The 18,981-nt window shown below is 40.7% G+C and overlaps 1 protein-coding gene across 2 annotated transcripts in view; it reads right to left on the reverse strand.

The window, feature by feature from the left end:
* Positions 1-2,893: 2,893 nt before the first annotated feature.
* Positions 2,894-18,981, reverse strand: part of MLLT3 (MLLT3 super elongation complex subunit) — a 281,107-nt gene continuing 265,019 nt past the window's right edge. For both annotated transcript variants that reach the window (XM_081803019.1, XM_081803021.1), the window contains exons 8-11: positions 16,529-16,628; positions 10,929-11,000; positions 9,740-9,811; positions 2,894-3,166 (exon numbers count right to left, since the gene is read on the reverse strand). In XM_081803019.1, the coding sequence (XP_081659145.1) occupies positions 3,035-3,166; positions 9,740-9,811; positions 10,929-11,000; positions 16,529-16,628 (376 nt within the window). In that variant the 3' untranslated portion in view covers positions 2,894-3,034. The remainder of the gene's footprint in view (positions 3,167-9,739; positions 9,812-10,928; positions 11,001-16,528; positions 16,629-18,981) is intronic.

Below are 18,981 nucleotides of genomic sequence, written 5' to 3' on the forward strand. Positions count from 1 at the left end.
TTCTCCCTACTTTTTGACACAATACACAAGCATATATAGACACACCTCTTTGTCTGCATAAAGGTAGAGGGAAAGGTGGACATTTTTGTTGCTGACATAATTGCTCTATGCTAGGGGAAGCATCCCCTCTCATACATAATCCTGCTGCAAAACCAGAAGCAAGCCCACTTATAAGGGGGGAAAATGTTCTGTACATATATCTTTCGCCCCTCAAAGTACTGGAGGAAAATGTAAAGAAAATTTCTCAGACTCTGGCTGGCTCAAATCATATTCACACTCACCCAGTTGATTTTATTTGAAACCTATCTAAGAAATTAAACCCTGCCATTTTCCCTTTGTGCTTAAAAAAAACCAAAGCCACCATCAGGAAACACATGTACCAAATATACTTTTTAATAGGTTTCAATGGTGTTTATAAACATGGCAGAACTGAGGGGGTTACCTGAAGAGAAGTATAACTATTTGAAATCAACTGAAAGGGGATTTATTATTTCCGCATTTAAAGATTCGGTAAGAGTAAGAATACAACTTGCAAAAAATCAACAATGTGACCCTCACTCTATTGAAATTTGATGGAAAACTCATTTTGCTGTCTCGATGAGGATTAGTGGATGGGTAAGTTTTCTTGAATTTTGTTATTAATATACAAACTTCCATTCTGACAATATTCTGAAGACATCTGCTTTATTGCCTAAATTTTAGGTCTAAAGTTTATCACTGTAATAGCTTCCCTTCTCATTGTCCTTTTTTGTTTGGTTGCTTATGTTACCTAGTTTCCTGGTTAAGTGGTCAGAGGAATGAGAAAAATCTTCACACTGTCAGATAATTACCGCACAACTTAGTTACAAAAATAAAAATGGCCTCAACTACATATATACATTTCTAGTTACACTACACAGATATTTTAGTTAAACCACATCCATTTCTGGCTTAATGAGAATATGTGGATTAGCAGTTAGAAATGTTTAAAGATTTCTAAATTTTGCAAACAATTCATGTAAGCATACCCTCCCCTTTCATCCGCAAAGTTAAAAAAACGAAACACAACTAAAACCACACCTAAAACCACACACATCAGTCACCTAATGTCCACAATGACTCCAAAAGTTTCTCTGGAGTTAAACATTGAGCAGAGGACACACAACAAATGCTTCAAGGACTGTTCATGCCAACCATCAAGAATCGTAACATTACCAAAAAAAGTACACTTGTCCTTGGGGAGGACGCTTCAGAAGTAATTTACAAGGAGCATGGCTGTATTATAATTTTTTAAAGGAAAAAATAGTGTCTTTGGATAGAAAAAAACAATGTAAAAAAAAAATCCCCTTTTTAAAATGCAGAAATAACTTCATTATCAATCTGCATTTACGTTACTGCCCAAAAGAATGGGTCTGGAAAGACCATTTTCTGTACAGACACTAGTTAATCTCTGTATGAAAAGACAGCATCTGGCACGGGAATAAACAAGGGAGAGCCTAGAGACTGGTCTATTCGCACACATAGAGGCTTTCTTAAGGCTGATCCAGTGAATGAACCTTTGGATCCAGAAGTATTTCTTCATCTTCCTTCTTTTCGGTTGAGTTCCTAGCAAAAACTTGGAAGATGAGCTGTTCTCACTTGGCATATCTCCATTTATGGAGAGGATGGAATAATGACACCAAAAGGACTTTGAGTTTTTGTTTTTTTTCTTTTAAAAATAATTCGCTTTCTTTTGCATGCCACAGGACAGACTTCTAGTTTTAAAACAGGGTACATCAAGAACAAAAATAGCCCCCCCCCAACCATCTTTATTTTCACCAATACAAGAAATCCTTCTGGAAACATAAGCAAGTGACTAAACAGGATCGAACCACTGAATCTACAAGTTAATACATGATCTGTTATGGCAGAATAACCAAGAATTTTCCCCCAGAGAAAGATTTTAATTTTCCAAATATAAAAGAGTCTAAGAGGATCATATGTGAACAAAAATCTCTTATTCCAGGTTTTATGGTAAAGATGGATAACACACTGGCATCTGAAGAAGGCTGAAACTCTTACTAATAAATAGATCCAAATTAAGAATTTCTACAACATTTCTTTAGAAAACAGAACCAGAATTCTTTTTTTTTCTTTAAACGATGATCCTGTGGAATGCCTTTACTTCCGTCTTTATCTAATATTAGAACAGTAAAACAGACACAAGGATGTTGATGATAGCTCAACAGTGCTGGATGCAGGACGTTTACAGGTACACTTGTTTAAAAGTCCTACAGGTTTATTGACTAAGGCTAGACAACAATTCATATGATCCTATTTGGTGCATTTTCTACCATGGTCCAAGATCATTATATGGATACAGCCAAGGGCTGGGCCCCAACTTTCAGGAGAAAGACCACAAAGAAGAAAATCAGGGTGGCAATTTGGTCCCCCCAGTTGATTACCTGTGTCCTGGAACTGGAAAAACAAAAGGTGGCAAATAACAGACTGCAACGAGTAAAAGGACTTGGAAAAGTTGGTGGAGAGTGGCACGGTATACGAGTAAGGTCACTGGGCTTGGGATGGCAAGGGCGCTGCATTGAAAGAGCATCCGCGGGACCAAGTACTTATAATGTCTTGTGGTGTCATTCCCTCAACGACTTTAGAATATCTGTATGCGATAATAAATAGATCAGTTATGTAATAAGGCAGTGTGTTGAATATGCATTCGTCCTGTGGAATGAACCACCACAGACAGAGAGATACATGATACCATACACATTCTTTAAGTTTTCTTGTGTTGTGTTTGATTTGTTTTCAAGGCTATCCAGGCTAACTCTTCCCGGGGATTTCCTTGGAGAGAAGAGTGGTCCGCTGAGGCTGGTTTGCTTAACCTCTCCTTTATCAAGAGATGATGACTGGCTTTAAAGAAAAATAAAGCTGAAGGTTGTTTGATTTTTATTTTTTCCCTTTTGGTTGCATCATTCTGAGTGTTTTCATATAAACAAACAAAAAAAAAATCACAACCAAAAAAAAAAAAAAACAATAGTTTTTGATGCATCCAGTTGTTGTATCCTCAGGATGTTCCAGATGTTTCCAGGTAACTCTGTAGTTTACGGACTGTGGTTTTGTCCAGCGAGCAAAGGTCAAAATCAAATGTCGTGTTTGTGATATGAAAGTGTCCAGTTTCTTCTATAAGGTTCACGATCTAGGGAAGTAAAGAAGACAAAGATTGGGCAATAAGCAGTGGACATCACAAGGCAAAGGGAGAGAGAGAGGGGAGGATGGTATCAAATATGGAACCAAGAGATTAATATTCTCCTTTATAGCAAGAGGGTCCTATGCCCTGTTGGCACGGAACTTTATCCCTTAGCCAATTTGGTAAAGCCAAAGGACGATTAACCCCTTGAAATCCTCTATCAGAGCTGATTACCTGTTCTCCTCTTTCATAGCCTTTAAACTGATTCCTCCTTTCAAGTCATCAACAGACTATTTTACTGTAAGGGTGGTTAGGGGGAGATACAATTTCAAGACCCTTTTAAAAAATAGTTACTCAATGGATAGTGACTTGACTTACTAGATGTAAGGAAATTCCATCCTAGGAATAACAAAACTCCTTATAAAGTACACACACACACATATAATAATCATTTTCTGATTATGTTATTGAAAACTTAGAAAGTACAAAACCCACAAAGGGAAAAAGAGAAACCATCTACAATCCCAGCCCCTGACGACCATGCGTAGTAACTAGAGGAAGGGGGCTGGACCTGTTTTGTTGCTGGATTTGGGTGCTGGTTACAAAGATGCATTCGCTTTGTGAAAATTCAGCTAGCTGTACACTTTGTTATACCGCAACAAAATGATTAAAAACCTGTGTTTATTACTTACAGCCGTGTCCCGTTTAGTCCCTGGGATATCTGGGGGTATGAGTATCTATAAAAAGAAAAAACCTTTGTCTCCTCGTGTGGCCTAGTCCTGCCTCATTTCTTCCCGTATGGGCTCCCACTCTCGTAGTAGCAGCGGTACTGCTTTGTCTTGCCTTGGCTTTCAAGAGGAGACTTCTAAGGTTGCAGTGTTAAGAACGAGGCTGGTCATTGGTTTGAGAGAATCTTTTATCATGTCAGTGTCTTTCCATTCTTATCTTACTCAATTTTATCAGAAATGGACGCTGTGCCGAGGTAGCATGGACTTGAGGGATGTATGTTGTGGGTAAACTGGGATGGAGGGGGGTAATTTTAGCAAGCTTTGTAGGGGAGAGAAAAAAACATCAGGATGAAAGAAAATATTCGCACAGAGAAAATGGGCAAACTCTTTTATTTATTTTTAGTTGTCTGTTACTCCCCTCCTATCACTTGCTTCTCATTCTCTTTAGTTCACCTTAAAACAGAGAACAATTTTAATTATTTAGCCTATTATTTATTCAACAGAGTTTCAGATTACCTAATTTCAGGTGGCAAACAGCAGAGAGGAAACTTCTGACCCTCTCTTCTTAGAATTAGTTTTCTTTAAAAAATGGTAAATTTGTGAACTATTCCCTATGTGTAAATGGCTCTCAACAGAAAATGTGCTCCCCATTCCTGACATATTTGACTTCCACAGAAGCATAAAAGATATACTGAACCCCAACCCAATTAATCGCCCAGCTCCAGACTGAGCGGCTATTGCCTTATTCAATGTCTGGAACTCTTTTTTACAAATAGAACTATGGGATCATCATAAAACAAATTACTCTCACTGTGAAATCATCATGACTGATACAGCAAACTGCCTACCTATTATCCTTTTATCCTTCCCTTTTTTTTTTTTTTTTTTAACGAATAGAAGCCTGATTTTTCTGGAAGTAGCCACAAGCCCAGCTAAAACACTTGCCTCCCCAGACCCACTTGCAGCATTTGGCAGATACTGCTACTTCCTACTTATTTGTCAGAAGTCACTGGGATTTCAGGACCATTTCTGAAAAGGTTGTAGACCATGAGTATGTGTTTTCTGGTCTCTGTCCCCCCCTTCCTGTCTGGAATAAAGATGGAAACCTATCTTCCCCTCAAGAGGATGAGTGCAAGAGGGGAAAGATGGAAGATCAGGACAGCATTGAGTTTATGTCCTCAGTGACCTCTTACTTACTTTAAACCACTGGACCCAGGCTTCTAGCTCTAGCTCATGCATCAAGAGACTACCAGAAAGGGTGTTCCCCATTATGGTTAAAGTACTATATTCACATAAGATAAGAACTTATCAAGCAAGAGCTTATTAACACTAAAAGATCTAAAATGGACACTTGTTTATCAGTTATTAGTTACCGAGCTTTGGTAAGTAACCCACACACAAACTTTTCAAGGCAATCAAATACTTAATTCAACTGATGCTAAAGACATACTAACAGTAGTTTCCAGAGCAAATTATCTTTTTTGTGATACTATAAAAAAATACGATAGGGCTAGGGAATATGTGTAATCTTCAGGACAGAAAGAGATAGGCTTTCAACGTACACAGTGAAAGCCAATAACAATTCTCCCAGAGTGTGACCTCTCTCCCCAACGAGCTGGCCAGGAGGGGAGCGCCCAAGCAACCGGAACAGACTCCTGGATTTCGTGTATCAGTTCTGACTCAGCTCACTATCTGAAGGACACTGCACAGAACATGATAACCTGAGCCTCCATTTCTTCTTCACCTACAAAATGGGGATGATGACTCCTGTTCTAGTACACAGGGTTGTGCAAAGGATCAAATAAGATAATAGGATAAATAAAGCTTCTTTATAAACTAAATTGCTACACAGATCAGGGCAACATGATTATGATTACCGTATAAATATAAATGTATCCTTAATGATCTGGGAGGTAACTACAGCACATGGACTATCAGACCCAGCGCTTTTTCCACCTCCCCTCATTGACTGTTAGCCATTTCATTAGCACTAAAACAAATGAAGCAGGGAAAATGCCAGAAGCTAAAACTCAGAAAAGGCCTACTTGAATTAAAAAAAAAAAACAATTATAATGAAAGTTGCAGGGGTAAGGGAAGAGAGCAGGGAGGACAGGAGAGGAAGGAGAGTAGTTACATCACAATGTGGGGGTAAAGGATAATCCTAGATTCTCCCTTTGAAATGGTAACTCACTCCTTTAAGAAGATAGCTTTCTGTGACTCAATATAGCTGCTGACTAATTACTTAACAATACGTAGAAACCAGAGCAGTAAAAATACCTTGTAGAAAAAGACACTTGATTCTAAAGCAAATAGCCCCACTTGCCCACTAGGAAACGGGGGTGTCTCAGGTGCATCGGACTGTCCGGTAGGTTTCCAGTGCTCGGATGGCAGGCCGCCTCCCTCCCCCACATGCGGCCCCGCGTCCCCCCCAACTCCTGCAAACACACAAAGAAATGAAGGGGATCCGATCAATCTCACTAAATGAGCCCCATATTTTTATGGGCGCTTGTAAGAATACATCGAGGTAGACGCAGAGACAGCCTTAAAGTAGTATTAATAGCAGCAGCAGCAGTCGGGGCGTTCGGGACCATTTGCCAAAGGGAACGGCATTAATGACTCGAATTACTAGAGCATGTACCCACGTCCTCAATTAAGTAAAGACTTCATAAAGAAAAATAAACGTGGGTTCCTTTCCAGGAATCCTGATAGTGAGAACATCAGAAGCGCGGCATTAACATGCCTTATTCCAATGACACAAGCCCCAAAGCCTAAAAACACCCCACTGGTCCCCGAAGGATGCCTCTCTGCCTCGCTATAGGAACCGCCTTGCTCTGCCCGTGTGGCGGGGCTCTACCTTGCTGTTGTCAGCCCCCGTCATCCTGCAATAAGGAATACCTCCCCCCAAATAAGGATAATAAAAGACAGAGTGCTGTAGATAAGAAAAGGCAAGGGTACATGGTGTAGATACTTAGTGGAAAAGGAAGAGTATCTCAACTGCACAACTCATTCTTCCCATCACGGTTATGGGGAGAAAACATTTGTGATGGGTTATTTCCTGTCACGTAAGCCTTTTAGGGGGTACCATGGCAGGCTGCCTTTTTTGTTTGTTTGTTTAAAAACAAAGTAAGGTCCACTTGTTAAATCTATGGCTCTTTCCCCAACCCTGGTTTTTAATTATAAAGAGGTGGATGCATTATTTCTAGTCTAATTATATTTCTTTAAAAATCAGAGTTCTTTCTGCCCAAAAGCAGCTCTTTCAGTGAAGAGAAGTAATGAACAGGCTTTGCTTTAACCACTGCTGCCTGCAGTGGATTCAGGTCTGGGAGATGTTAGGTCTTCCTGTAGAATCGCGGGGGCTACGGACAGGGAAGTGCTGTTTACGGAGGGACCACATGGGCCCTCCCCTGGGGGAGGAGGCAGGCCATCAGGATCCTGGCTGTAAGGGGTTCGGTAACATGAAGGCAATTTCCCAAGATGGAGATAATCTTCAGCAGAACACTTCTCAGGGAGGGTTCTCCATGATGTGAGAAGGAATACTCTAACATACCACTCATTTCCCATCTTCCTGAAGACAATTTTAAAAGTATAGTAGCTGTTATCTAAACTGTTAACCTGTCTTCTAAGGAAGCCCTGGTTCTTCTTAGAGCTTTTACTTCATCCTAAAATGCCAAACCCAGACTCAGAGCTCAATTGCTGGGGAAGGTGAGAAATGCTCAATCTCCCTTTCCAAATAAAGGTGGAATGCAGTTTGAAGAAAAATCCAATTATTAGTCCGTCCTCGGTACTCAGATCTCTGGGTTTGACTGTATCCCCTGTACTGTATTTTTACCTTAAGGGAAAGTGGCGAAGAACACAGGCTCTCTTGATCCAGGGCTTTCTGCTCATTAAGCTAGATGCTGGGTGTCCCCAGAGTAAAACAAAGACATTAACCACTTTTTGTGAGCCAAATAAAACTGTCAGACCAGAGTTTTTGATAGGATGTGTTTAATACTAGAAGACTTCGGATGTGATCCTGGCCTCACCAGAAATATCGTCGCAGGTGCTCAGGTCCGCATGGCGGAGAGTACGTCGACTTTGCGGAATGCATTCCGCGAGATGAGCAGCTCTCGAGGTGGAGAATAACATTAGTCCTCAATAGTGCTATGTTTTACAATAGGAATTAATTAAGCAGTAAACCGTGACAGTACATGCATCATGGTATCATAATCACAAGCCTCAGCTGCATTACAAGGCAAAAGGCCAAAGACTGAGAGCTTTCAACCGGCCTGGGAATGCAATTAGGCTGAAACGCTGTGTGTCCTGGAGCGCCTTGATGCCAGGCTAAAAATTCATAGCCATCACTCTCCCCCTCTAGGACACTAAAGTAATCCACTTCGCTAGAATTCTCGAGTAAGCCACCTTCCCTCACGATTCTTTCAAAGGTCAAATTAAGGGACAATGTGAAATCGGGAATGCCAATGACACCCCAAGGTAAGACCCTGCCAAAGGCCTCCTTCCTCCACTCACTGGCTGGGCTTTCTTTGTGAAGGTGTCCCAACCCTGCCCAAACATCTGTTTCACTCTCCTGCGAGACTCGCTACTTGGACCCGGCTTGTGCATTAATAGCTTTATTGGACAACTGCTCCACAGTGGTTCAGAGCTGGTGTTTAAAAAGGGATAGAAAGGGATGGGAATATCAGCTAATAGATTTACCATCACCATTCAGTCAATTAACCCCACGTAATTGGTAAATGGCAAGCTGAACAATTTTCATTTCTAAAGAACGTTGAAGAAAGATACTAGCAGAGGACTAGGGTAATTCTTAGGGTAAACCACTCCAATCCGGCTCCCTTACCCATACTCGCTTAAAGGGAAATGCAAGAAATGCAACTCGTCCCAATTAAGAATCCTAGATCTGTAACAGTTTCGTTTAAATCTGAAACTCTAGAAGGGTTAAAAAAAAAAAAAACCTTATCAGACAAATCAGGCAACTTGGCAGGTTTGAGAGTGCATATTTATAGATTTCAGAAAAAAATGTACACAGAATATAAAAGTGACCATCAGCCATTAAACAAAAAAATAACCCACACACAGCTGGGGTAGATTAAGTACTACTTCAAGTCATTTGAAAGTAGTAATAAAACAAAATTCAAACAGTGAACTAATCTACAAACCCACCCTGGAATTTAGAACGCAACCTTCTCTTTGGGTGTTAAAGAAAAGTTATTTATCAGCAGCCACTGTTAATGCAACAGACACATGTACTGTAACTATAGTAAAATTAAAAAGCACCCTTATCTTCACAAAACATCCAATTGTACTAATAGAAGTTTCCCCACTCCGCAAGTATTTCACAGTTGAGTTCATAAGAATAGATGTATGTTGTACGAGATAAGAGAAATGAGGAAAATATTTCTTTCCCTTCGAAGAGCTCTGGCAAAAGGTTACTCCATTGAATCACAAATGTTTATAACACTTGACTGAAATTCTTATCACTGTTTTCTCATGAAACTAGAAGCCTAGCCCCCAAGGCTTTTGCATTCCCACTCTCCCCCTCCCTCAGCCCACAGGCCAGTGTCAGCCAGCGGATTCGGAGGAATCCGTGCATTCCAGCACCATCGCCTCCTCTAGTGACCCGGTTTTCCCCACCTGCAACACCAGGCGAGGGAGATCATCCACGCCGAGCTCCGGAGCAGACTTCCAGGTAGCCTCAGCAACGAGCACTCCTCCCACCCCCCAAAATACTTCTGCAGGTGGCATCACCCCTGCTGACAGCGCAGGGCTGGCGTGACCTCCAGGGGCTAGGACACGACCCCAGGATGAAGTAGGCCTTGCAGCTTCTGGAAACGGTTGTGCTACAATGCATTTCTCTCACCTGCTGCAGAATGTGTCTCTCCCTCAGCGTCATTAACCTTCTGTGAAGTTCTACCAGTTCATCTAGGTAGGCCTGAAAGAGAAGAGTATCCCCCAAAAGAACAACCACTTTAGGAAGCAATCCAAAAATAACACAACTAAACAGGAACACACAAGCAGCAGCTGGAGGTTCCCCATTCTAGCTCCCTTCCCCAGGCTGTGTGGAGTCAGTGCCCAAGGCTCCTGCAGACTGAGTCTCTCCTGGCCAACTGTTACCCTTACAAAGCCGGCTTTTTTACGAAGGGCAAATTCTTGCACTTATTTACTCTCAACAAGATTCAAGGGAGCGGACCCACCCTCTCCCAGTGACACCCTCTCTAGGAAGAAAGGGTACTCAATGGTAAATTGTGAGTTGAAATGTATTAGCACAGACTTTTTCTTAATTCTTCCATCTCAGAAAATTAACTAGGAGAATAAAAGTCTAAATTTGAACATGGAAAGTATAAATGCACATAACCAATTATATCAGGACAAATTCTTTAAAAAAAAAAAAAAAGGCTTTCCCAGTCATACCTAACAACATCACCAACATCTTATGAAAGACAGGGATGACTGTCCAAATTAGCATCTGGTTTGTCAAAAGCTCCCCTGAAGGGGCAGAAGCGCACCTCTCTTTCCATATGCTCAGACTCCGGAATCTTTGTCTGCATAACTGCATGGGTTTTCCTAGTGCCGTTTGCCATGAAGGCAAAGGAAAGGCGGGTGAAGCTTTAGTCAGGCCTGCCTTGATCCCGCAAAGCACCTTATGACCCTGCCCACAACAGGAGACTAACCCCCAGCGAGTCTTGAAGTCAGATTTCGATTGCATGACGTACACCTGGAAAGCACACTACACTGGGATCAGGTGTCCCACTCACTTACGGCTGTGATTCCCCAATCCTCCACCATGGTTTTCTTACCTCCCAATTCAATGTCCCCAAAACCCCTTGGCAATGCAGGCATCATGGCAAATGGTAGCATAAGGGCCCCGCATCCCACTGAAGATATAGGCGAGACTTGGAGAACCCGAGAAGAAGTGCTCATCATTTGGGGGTGTGGGGCACTTCCGATGAAGACATGGAAGGAGAGCCAGCACGGATGGTCAAGGGAGACACCAGGAAAGGGAAGCTAGTCAGTGCTACAGCACTCCCAGGAACGCCCTGGAAACCTACCTTGTCACATTCACCATTCTTTATTTGCTTATCTGATTTGCTTTGCTTTATTGGACTTTTCACTTCAAGAATCTAGGGATCAAAGAGAACACTGGTAAATTTGATTTCAGGCACTTCGTAGCGAACCGGCCCCCTAAACAAAGGCACTTAGGCATGAAATGTCATACAATAATATCACTTTCCAAATAGCATTTCTCCTATGTTTTCTTTCTTCTCTTCTAATCTCACTCTTTCTTGGAAAATAAAGGACTTCTATCTGAAATGCTGAGTCAGGGCAATAGACTTAAAAAAAAAAGTTGACGATAAGGAAATTGATCGAAGCTTCCAAGGCTGCTGCTTTTTTGTGACAACACTCTCACACATATGCACAGCAGCTGAGTTATACTGGATTATAGTCCCCTCTGGCAAGAATTTTTTCTTACTCATTCTGCTGTTTCAGCATGACTACCAGTGCTCAGCATGCTAGGGATGATAAAACAAACACTCAAATGCCCTTTTTAGTACCTGACTTTCAGAGTTAAAAATTACTCAGATCCACTAACTGGATGCAGCTTTGGAAATGAAGATGGCCATCAGTTACACTGGTTGCTCCCACCTTGGGATCCTCCGACTCAAGAAATAAAGGGGCAGGACTATCTTCTGTGTCTCAAGAAATGGTGTGTTTACCCATGATAAAGTACCAAGTGCCTGCCCTTCCATCTGAACCGATTACAGCTTAGGGTACGAACGGAAGTTTTGCGTGCTGTTTATAAGCTTCCGTGGGGAGCTAGGTTTTTAATGAACTAGAAGGAGACACAAATTATTATTTAATAAATGCAGTTGGTTTATTAGAGTCCTCAAAATTGAGGATTATAAGGGAAATATTTTTAAACGGGTCTTGTTTAAAATCGCTGAGATCCACTGAATTTATTGATGAGTGTTTACAAATGTATATAAACATAAAAAGCAAAGTAATTTGTCTTTTTCATGATAACCTCATTACCAAGTGAGTTATAATCCGAAGCTAATAATAAGGAGGAAAATACCAAGTAAAGGATATATTTACGAAGTCTCATGTTCATTCCTACTGCTCTTCATTCTCTGCTCTGACACACACACACACACACACACACACACACAGAGTTCTGTTCAAAAGTCTACCATATTCCATAACACAAAATGACCTTAAAATGAGTCCACTTTTAGTAAGTTTCTGATTTGGGCTCAGAAACTTAAGTTCAGGTCCTGGCCCTATTATTTAAAATTTTTGGACCTCAAAAAAAATGAGATGAAATAAACAAGATGAACATGATGAACAAGATTCAGCTGTAAAATGTTATACTACCAACAGTTCACCTGTTGGGGATATAGGACCATGACATTCTGGAAAAGACCAAATACTTTAAAAGGGTATATTTTCCTTTGAATTTAGAATAATGCATGGGTAAGAAGTGAGCTTCAACAGATCTTTCCTGAGAATTGCCTCTATTTCTTCATTTTTAACATTAAGATAACCAGATGACCAACCTGACCAGGCTCAGTCACTTAAAATACAATGCTCTGGGCAACACAAGGAAATTACTTAATCGCTGGGGCAAGGCAATCATTTTTAACATGCTGCACTGTAAAGGAAACCCAACACTCCACTATATTCAGAATTTCCTTCTCTATTGTTGTTGGAAAGGAGACCTCAAGGGGAAACTCCGAGCTCGGAGACCTAGGAGTAAGTAGGTCAGTAGATGGCACTCCTCGCCAACTCAGACACGCAGTTGGGCAAAGCAGAGACCGTCGGCTGAGATTCCAGGCCAGAGAGAAAAACAGCGCCTGCGTGCTTGCCTTGTGCATTAGAAAACTGAATTGTATGCCATCATATCCCTCTCTGCACCCCCCTTCACTGCACTCTGGGGGTCAAAGTGACTAAGGGCTCTACATTTGTAAGGCAACTCTGCTAACTAGGTTTAGAGAGTTCTACCACCTTCTCCTCAGAGCAGAAAATAGAACATTCGGGGCACTTAAGTCTCACCCTACACATTCCGTAAGTGCTCCAGCACAGAAGGCCAAACTACATTGAAATCCTAGTTTCTTTCTTCTGAAGCTGCAGGGACAGGAACAAAAGCTCCGGGTGTCAGTGATCCGCCTCAAGTTACTGAGTGGCTGCCCAGAGAGGGCTCAGTTAATCTTCCTTCTTTGATCTCTCCCTGCTCCAAAATAAACAGCTTTGTCAAAACCTCATTCTGAGAGAGCCTGAGCCATGCTGAAGACAATTGTTTTATTTATGATCATTTCTTATCTTTAAGGAAACGACTCCAGAATATAAAAGTACAGCACCTTGTCTTCCATGGGCTTATTTCAAACCAGTTTAACTGGACGGACTCTTTAATTTCATTCAACATGCTTTGCAGGCTGAGAGGTAATTTATGATATTCTGAATATTAACTTGGGTCCAGTGGATCACTTCCTTCCCTCAAGGCCCCCACCCCCGCCCTTCTCATACATACTTTCAGCCAAAAAGGATCTGGAATTTTGATTTCATTTGAAACTCATGTAAGGGAGGTTTGAAGTTTAGTAATAATAGTAATACACATACACACACAGCCCTCTGATTAAAATGGCACAGCACTCACTATTATTCCCTATTAAGCTTTACTGGAGACAGCCACCCAGACTGCCAAGATGCACCATTTATACACATGGTAGTCCCCTAAAACAGAACTAAGTTGCACTTCGATCCTTAATCTGAGGCTATGGCTTGAGAATCAAACTTTAAAGATTATTATATTTCTGTATCCCTTTGAGAGGACTGACAACTCAATTATTCAGGAGATGGATTCTCTACTGATAGGTCTTTCATGTTAATGATCGCTAGTAGCTCCTAACAATACTCAGGTTAATTACTTGCTTTGTTGACATGTGGCTCTCTGTTCACTTTTTATCAATAGTTAGAAAATGTTTGACTCAATTAGCACTTTCTCTTTTCCCTAGTCCCTGGAAGACTTGAGAACGGGTAAGGAAAACTCGGCGTTGTCTCGTAATTTACAGAAACTTGAGAGATCATTATCAACTTGAAGACAGAGCAACCCAGGAAACTCATACTCTGAAGGCCTAACTGTGAAACAGGAAGTCTGCTTTCATCTATTTTATTTGATGTGAAATTTCAAATTATCACACATACATTCAAATAAAGATGGAAAACACATTCTAGGGTGAAATTCAGGGGACTTTTATATTTTTAATTAATTTTCACTATTCCACTTCACTGGCAGGGAGAACTAAGAAAGACTAGCTAATTTTTAAGAAGTCCTAAAACACAGACTTAAAGGGACAGCAACACACACCTGACCCGAAGCAGGTGATTTGAGGGGTTAAGAAATCAATACTAAACAAAGTTTTAAAACCCTTCTCTGCTCTCTGTTCCAAGACAGCAACAAGGAGGTAAGTGCTCTTGCGGTACTACACCTATTTCCTACCCTAGACTAGCTAAAAGTGAAAGCATATGGACTTTCTTATTATGCTTATAGGTGCATGGAGGAAGTGACATATAACTGAGTATTCCTGACAGATTGATGATTCACATGTGTGAAGCTACATTTGTCGAATAAACATATGCCAAGAAACCAGTGGTATGCTATCTAATTGGATAAAGTAATTTTTACCCTCACCAGATAGATGATACCATTCATTTTTTTTTAGTCTCGTTTTGCTAGACAGGTATTAAACAAACAAAAAAAAAAAAAACTGACAAAGAATCCAAACCTTTCCCTGAAGCCAAGACTTGAGCCAAGTCAGCTCAAGCCTGCCCATCCAGGAAGTGTTGAGGGTGGTTTGAAAGGCAAGATGGGGGCTTTGTGGAGCTGCATTTATTTATCAAGCACAGTCTTAACCTTGACTGGGAATGAAGCTGAAGGGGCTTAAGGAGGGGCTTACCTAATACCCTTAACTCCTGACAGTGCCCTGCTGCTGCCCGTAAGGGACCCTGGTTCTAACACACTTCCCACCTGAAGCGGAAATCAGGGTTCAGGAGGCTTAAATTAAATATGCAAATATATTCAAAGTCCAAATTCTAAACTTTGCCAGCTTATACGGAAGCACAGATTTACAAAAGAAACTCAAGTTATCTAGTTAGCCAGCCCAGGGCTCTTCCCAACTGATTGGCAGTGATGGTTATGCCCTTATTCTTCACCTGCCCCAGAAGTGCTTGATATGTGGTGGTAGGCAGCCACGTGAGAGGAGAGAGCCAAGGGTATGACTGGCACTGGAGCTGGGGAACGCAGGGATGCCGGGAGGTAGGGTAAGGAGTAAGAATGTACTAACTCCTTGAACAGCCAGCCAGTCTGTAACAGATGATGAGGCTGGGCTTGCATTTACATGTAGTCCACAAAGAAACTGTATGAACACGGTGAGGCAGAGAACACTGATATTATTCCTACTCCATAATGAAGGCTTTAAGTTGCGGATAAACTTTATAAATGAGGTATTTTAAATTTTAAGAGATCTTATGCTTTATGCAAAATTTAAAAAGAAAATCTTCAGCTATAAAAATCACATTTCCCAGTAAAGCAAAGATCACAAATTCAAGGACAAGGCTGTTTAAAATTGTAGGACATCTGTGAAAGAGAATAATTTCAGAGAAGCTCAGTTCTTTTATTCTCAAGTTCATAATATTCATAGGGTAACGTGATTAAGCAATTATTTTAGAGGTCACAGGGAATCTGCCTAAACAAAGAGATAAGAATAGCTTACATAAATGAGTGTATCAACTCAATGCACTATGAGGCTTTTACAATATTCATGATATTTGAAATTAGTTTATTTTAGTATTTAAAATATCCCATTCTTAATCATTTAACAAAAGCTCTTCATCATAGCTTTCAAAGTTTTGCCTAGACCTTATCCAAATAACTTTATTCTGAATTGACTATTAATAAGGCTTCCTTTTTGCTTGATTCATAACAACGATAATGACCATTATTTATTCTGCATTTTATTAACTATTCCTTACAATTTCAAATGATGACCCTCTTTTCCTGGATGAGCACACAGGGGCAGAGCACCTATAATAATAATAAACATCTATTCTCATCAACTGAGTGCCCAGTAGGCATGAGCATGGCCTCTTGCTCTTTACAAATACAGTATTCATCATTGTTCCAACAGTCAGCAAGGCAGGTATAAATATCCCCGTTTATGGATGAGGAAACTGAGAATCAAAAGTTCAAAGTTAATTTCCCACCAGTACATTACTGTAAATTAGTAAAACAAAGAACCAGGCTTTATCCTAGCTCCAAAGGTTATATTCTTTCTAATTCATTAAATTAGCCTATTTACTGCCGAAGGGGGGAAAAAAAACCCCACAGGGATCAGGAGAAAATGAGCAACACTTTCTGTCACCGTCCCTTCCTGCGTCGATATAATTAACCCATCCGATGGAACACACTTTTCCCATGACAACAAAAGTTCTTTCACCCCAACTATGTGTTTATTCCGAAGGTTGTAGATTCCCATTTATTTGATAGTGAGAGAAATTTTGTTTAAAATTAAGGGATAAAAAGTTTTGTGTGCTTTGTAAAAATGATCACGCCTCGTTTGGCAGAGTCCTGAAGAGGGCAAACGCAGCAATTTACCTGGTTGTTGTTGGTTTTTAATAAAGGTGGCGGGGGTTCGTGATGCAGGGGCGAAGAAGCTGAGCTGCTTTCACTGTCGCTACCGTCACTTAAGCTAACTCTGAAAAGAAACAGAAGTCACACGCATCAGTCTAGACAGTTCTTGAAATATCTATGGAAATAGGCGCAGAGAGCAAGGAATCCAAACACTAATCACCGGAAACTTGGTGCAACTCCTACAACCGCTAACCCATAGTGGTGCTCACTCTGGGTTGGAACCCTGTTAGGTGTTTTAGCGCCTCTTTCTCACTTAATGACCCTTATTTCAACAGATGAGGAAGCGGACTTCAACTAGGCCACCTGCCTACGGTCAAGAGGTAAAAGGGGCGGTTCTGGGATTCAAACCCGGGCAATGGTACCCGACGTTGGTGCTCAGCAGCTATATTGTACTGGCCCCATTTATTCTTATATCTCCCTGCTCCAACTCCACCCGCCTGCTATCACCAAGCATGTTACCCAAGCTGCCAGGTCAGCAAAATTAGATATTTTGTAGGTTACTACCCTTTAGTTTCCTTTTCCTCCTGCCTCTTTGCTGTGGGTGAACCCAGGCTGTGGGAGTGGAAGCCCAAGATGCTAGACCCACACCAACTATTTCTACCGTGTAATGATTCAAGGCTGTCCCTAGTCTTGACCACTGCTACAATAATTCATTGGAAATATACTTCAGCAACATGAAGAGACAGTGTGTTTGGGATAACTGCTTTCAAGAAAGAGCGTATCTTTCAACAACCAAAGACAATATAAAAACATCACCCCTCCCCTGTTTTTTTCCTTTCAGAACAAAATAGAATTTTCTTTGTAGCCAGGGTAGGAGATATTTCTTTATTCTACTCTACTGAATGTATACCCTCCTTCTGAAATGTCCTTCAGTGTTTGCTCTCTTTGGCTATACAGTCACCTAATATAATATTCTTTTCAGAAACAGAAAATGCTTTAGAAATCAGGATAGTTTTTCTTTTGCTCTGAATAGGCAATCACATTCCAGCTCTATAATATATTCAGATAGACAAGATACAAGATAGGAAATGAAAAGGATACGCTGGGACATCCTTTTAGCAAAAACTGATGGAACTTGTTTTTCTTAACTAAATTACATTAATGAAGTGTTCCGTTGAAGCGCTGCTTTAAAATGCTTCTTGACTGAAGTGGAAGGCTGAGTATTTAAACTGATTAAACAGTTGAGACTTCACAAGTGCAAGGAAGACCAAATGTTACATTGGCGCTGCTGTACTAACAGCACATGTCAGGTGGGGGGAAAGAAGCGAATCTCCAACAACGGGGATCACATCAGACAACGCACAAGCCTGAGCGATTTGACCCGCACCGACTCAGGGCAGGGGGCAGCAAGTGGGTGGGCAACGGCCAATCACGGAATATCCAGATTTTCTAAATAACAATAACTGGAAATTGGCTAAATAGGTCATGCATTTTTCATCAGGTAAATTTGAGAGCAGCCAGCAGTCAGGATTTTGGTGGTTATAAGTATGCTCACTGCCACGTTCCAGTCCATTTTTAGACTTTCTCTCCTACCAGTTAGTTTCCTTCTTGTCAGATTCAAGAGTTCTAAAGGGAAATGTTATAACACCAAGGTGATAAGTCTCCTTATTTTCTCCTATTCAAAAAAAAATAAAAAATACATATATGTATATATATGGGTGAGTTTGGGAGACAAGGTGGAGAAAGAGGTATTGGATATAAGTATTGATTATGGCTACAAGCATCACTGAGAGATCTGAAAAGGCGTATATACTCCGGGAAGCCCTTCTCAAAGAACACTAAGGAATTACCGATTAGTAAACATCTGATCTGTCCAGCTGGGACTAAGATGGTATTCTTTTGAGGAATTTTAGGGCCTTCCACACAGTAATGGATAATGGGAAAAGATTTAATGTGATGTATTATAAATGTAATTGGATTTTAAGTTCAAGTAGATTCATATTTTTTCTACTCAAACACATTAAAGTAAGCATGCCTATTTGTTTTCCTCATGATAAAGAAATAAAACCCTCAAGGCAATTTCAAGTTGACTATTAATTATAAGTGACATGAATTACCATCTTATAATGTGGAATTATGCCTCACAGCATTAAAGCTACTTAAGGAACCTAATTGTCAGCACACTTAAAAGGAATTTATTTGCTGGAAAACACACACAGGTGATCCTAGTTTTAATTAGGTCACACATAATTCACTGAAGCCAATTACGTATTTCTAACTACAAACAGCAAACATGCTTCCTCAAACTCTGAAGCTATAGCAATGGATCTACACAAACTCTTCAAATGAAAACGGAGTTGATTTCAGCAATCAGTCCTGCTACCTTGGCATAGACTTTCAAAAACAAGAACTCCTAGTAGGATGTTTTCCCTATAGAATTTTTAGAGGAAAAAAACCTCTGCTTTCTGAGAAAAGGG

This window comes from Leptonychotes weddellii, chromosome 14 (genome assembly GCF_054177405.1).
Source record: "Leptonychotes weddellii isolate Sample4059 chromosome 14, ASM5417740v2, whole genome shotgun sequence".
Lineage (NCBI taxonomy): Eukaryota > Metazoa > Chordata > Mammalia > Carnivora > Phocidae > Leptonychotes > Leptonychotes weddellii.